This window comes from Neodiprion pinetum, chromosome 2 (assembly GCF_021155775.2).
Source record: "Neodiprion pinetum isolate iyNeoPine1 chromosome 2, iyNeoPine1.2, whole genome shotgun sequence".
In the NCBI taxonomy this organism is placed as follows: Eukaryota; Metazoa; Arthropoda; class Insecta; order Hymenoptera; family Diprionidae; genus Neodiprion; species Neodiprion pinetum.
In genome coordinates this window covers 21,082,995-21,086,240 of record NC_060233.1, presented here as the reverse complement: position 1 = coordinate 21,086,240, position 3,246 = coordinate 21,082,995, and the positions used below count along the sequence as shown (strand labels likewise).

The 3,246-nt window shown below is 46.2% G+C and overlaps 1 protein-coding gene across 1 annotated transcript; it reads left to right on the top strand.

Annotated features, from left to right (window-relative positions):
• Positions 1 to 1,186: 1,186 nt before the first annotated feature.
• LOC138190371 (CCHC-type zinc finger nucleic acid binding protein-like) lies at positions 1,187 to 1,627 on the top strand. Its single transcript, XM_069133153.1, has one exon. The coding sequence runs from the start codon at positions 1,187 to 1,189 to the stop codon at positions 1,625 to 1,627; it is 441 nt and encodes a 146-aa protein (XP_068989254.1).
• The last annotated feature ends 1,619 nt before the right edge of the window (positions 1,628 to 3,246 follow it).

Sequence of the window (3,246 nt, the reverse complement as noted above, 5' to 3'; positions counted from 1 at the left end):
CATAGGCTTTGCAAAGAGTCCTCAATTTCAATAACTCCGTCACATTTTGGTACTATTGAAATTCGTCGATACGTACGACGTCGAATAACTGTGTAGCGAGTAGAAATTCAGTGCGATAGCCAAGTGAGGCCGCACACCGCATCTGAACACATCACCTTTCGAACCGAAAAATATTGAATGGACCCTTCCCGGTTATTCGGACTCCTGCAACCCTGTAAAGACGAGAATTTGGACCCGAGAGTGGCATCGCCCGCAGACCTGGATTACCACACTTATTTATCAACACGCCACGGAGTACCTCATCTATACCCTCCTCGTGCCGACGCATGACGTTTGTCGCCTCTTCAAGTTTCACCTGCGTCCAGCCGCCTAGAACCGTGCTGTGCTCGGTTTTTGCGTTTACCTTCGCCCTGTAAGTCTATTCTAAGTCTTAGTGTTAAGTTGATATTTTTATTCCTGTACTTGCAATACCCTGCTTAAATCAACATGGCACCAACTAACGAAACCGATTCAAATTTTTGGTCAGTAAAAGATGTCTTGCCGACAATCCCCCCTTTCGACGACCACAACATGCCCTTTGACTCATCTGTAGAACAATAACGTCACGTAAAGACTCTTATAAAAACTTCGGATGAAATGACTGTCGCAAAATTTGCGCAATCAAAGGTTACAGGCCCCGCTTCTCAATATTTAATAGGCATTAACTGTAATGACGTCGAGGACCTCATAACTGCCCTCAGCCGAGCATACCGCCCGGATATCCCCATACGCTAATTATCTGCTCAATTAGATAGAATTACACAACAACCATATAAGCGCATCATAGATTACTCGTGCAGAATAAGAGCAATATCAGAAGGAATAAGCACAGCGATCATATCCAAGCACCCACCAGACTTAGCAACGCTTCTACTGAATGATCTAAAGAAGGATACCTCTAGATTGTTTATTAGAGGGCTTCGACCAGAATTGGAGTGGAGAATCGCTATTATGAGACCATTAGCGACCTTCGAAACTGCCGTGACAATCGCCGAAGGTGAAGAAGCCGAGCTAATTAACCGTCAGATGAAATTCTCTGCACAATATTTTACCCCCGCTACACTTATGTGCCTGCCGTTACCCCCCCATACTGCTCCACCATCTCAGCTGCCCACCGCGGCCTCCTTTATCCCCCCCCCCTCCCCTGATGTCATTGACAACACCTGGTTACGCTCATCAACCAGCACCTCGTACCGAGCCCAGACCTTACACCCAAGCGCTCGATCCGAACACCTGTTCTGCTGGCCACGTTGATGCTCTGCCCAGCAGTTGTCAATTTTGTAACCACTTGGGTCACTCCGTCACGGAATGTTACCGTCTGCAAAGTGAAAGATATTGTACCAAATGTCGCAGAATGGGCCACTTCCACAATGAATGCAACATAAACCAAGAACTACACTGCGACAATTGTAATCGCAGAGGCCACACAGTAGACAGATGTAGATCCTCTCCGCGTATTAATCAAAGCAATGCAGGCTCAGATAAACATTTGAACGGGAACATTGCCCGCGGGGAGAACGCGCCAGCGAGCAATGCAAATAATAGCGTTCCGATCTTCAAGTTATATCCTCATAACAGCTTTAGCTGACCCTCCACTAATTCCGATCGACACCCCCGAGCTGATAAAAATATCTACATTTATTATTGACACCGGTGCAGACGTCAACTTGGTCAAAGAAAGTTTGATTAGGCCCCTCGTACGACGAACAACCGACGAATGTTTGAGGCTGACTGGTATAACAGACAAAAAGACGCAAACTATCGCAAAAACGGAAATACGTTTTAATAATAAATCCCATACCTTTTACTTGGTCCCTGACTCGTTTCCGATTCCGCACGACGGCATCTTAGGCCAGCTCTTCTAAAGAAAAGAGATAGCAACTATTTCTTTCAACTCAAACTCGGTGATGCTTGGATCCTCATTGCCAATCCACTTTAATAAATTCGATAAACCCTCGTCCGCACCCAAAAAAACGCGCGTAATTACAATACAGGCCCGTACCGTGAAAGCCATCCCACTAATAGTTGCGAACCCAGACACTAAAGTAGGTTACCTTAAACGCATCGATTTAGGCAACAATGTTCTATGTGGTGAAGCGTCAGTTGGAAATCAGAACGGCATCGCTTACTCGTACGCGTTCAATTGTAACGAATCTGCCGTAGAGATAAGCCTCCCAACAGTAACCCTAGACGACTTCGACGAGCCACTGAGTACAGTCATGCCCAACGCTACGCCCACTGCACTACTGCCCACAGCGATGCCCGCGCCAAAACCCTCGTTTCGCACCCAGGCCCTCTCCTCAGCAACTCATCAATTCTTTCTGCCGCCAGGTGTACATAGCGACCGACTAATAATCCCCCCTTCTGCCCCATCTAGTCCACTGACCTCGCGCAACTGCAATCCGATCCTCTTATCCCTGACGACAGTACACCCTGTCCCGGTGCCGCAACAGTGCTCTTGACTGACAGTAGGTCAGAAAGATTGGACGTCCTAACGAGCAGCTTACATCTTGATCATTTGAATGACACTGAAAAACAATCTATATTTAACCTCGTAACAGAATTTAACCATCTCTTTTATCTCCCAGGTGATAAATTAGGCCACACCAATTAATCTCATCACACTATCCCCACGACGGACAATACGCCTATTCATACCAAACAATACCGTTTTCCCAAGATTCACAAAGACAAAATCGAATCACAAGTTGATAAACTACTGAAGCAAAATCTGATTCAACATTCCTCATCTCCGTATAATTCCCCGGTGTGAATCGTTCCCAAAAAACCGGATAGTGACGGCAATAAACGATGGTGTATGGTAATCGACTACGGAAAACTTAACGAAAAAACAGTCGGCGACGCATACTCCATGCCCGATATCACGGAAATCCTTGACAAGCTTGGCTCAGCTGAATACTTTTCCACATTCGACCTTGCTTCCGGGTTCCACCAAATTCCCATGCATCCGGATCACAGCACGAAAACTGCATTTTCGACACCTAGAGGCCATTATGAATTCTCTCGTATGCCCTTTGGACTAAAGAACGCCCCCGCCACGTTTCAAAGGCTCATGGACCAAGTCCTTTTAGGCCTACAAGGCAACGAGATGTTCGTATATTTAGATGACATAGTTATTCACGCTCGAAACTTGCAAGAACATGAAATTAAATTTCGGAAATCAATGAAGCGACTTACCGCCGCTGG

Bases quoted from the DNA above. Each gene is read 5' to 3' on its own strand.
- LOC138190371 (XM_069133153.1), top strand. From the start codon at position 1,187: ATGTCATTGACAACACCTGGTTACGCTCATCAACCAGCACCTCGTACC.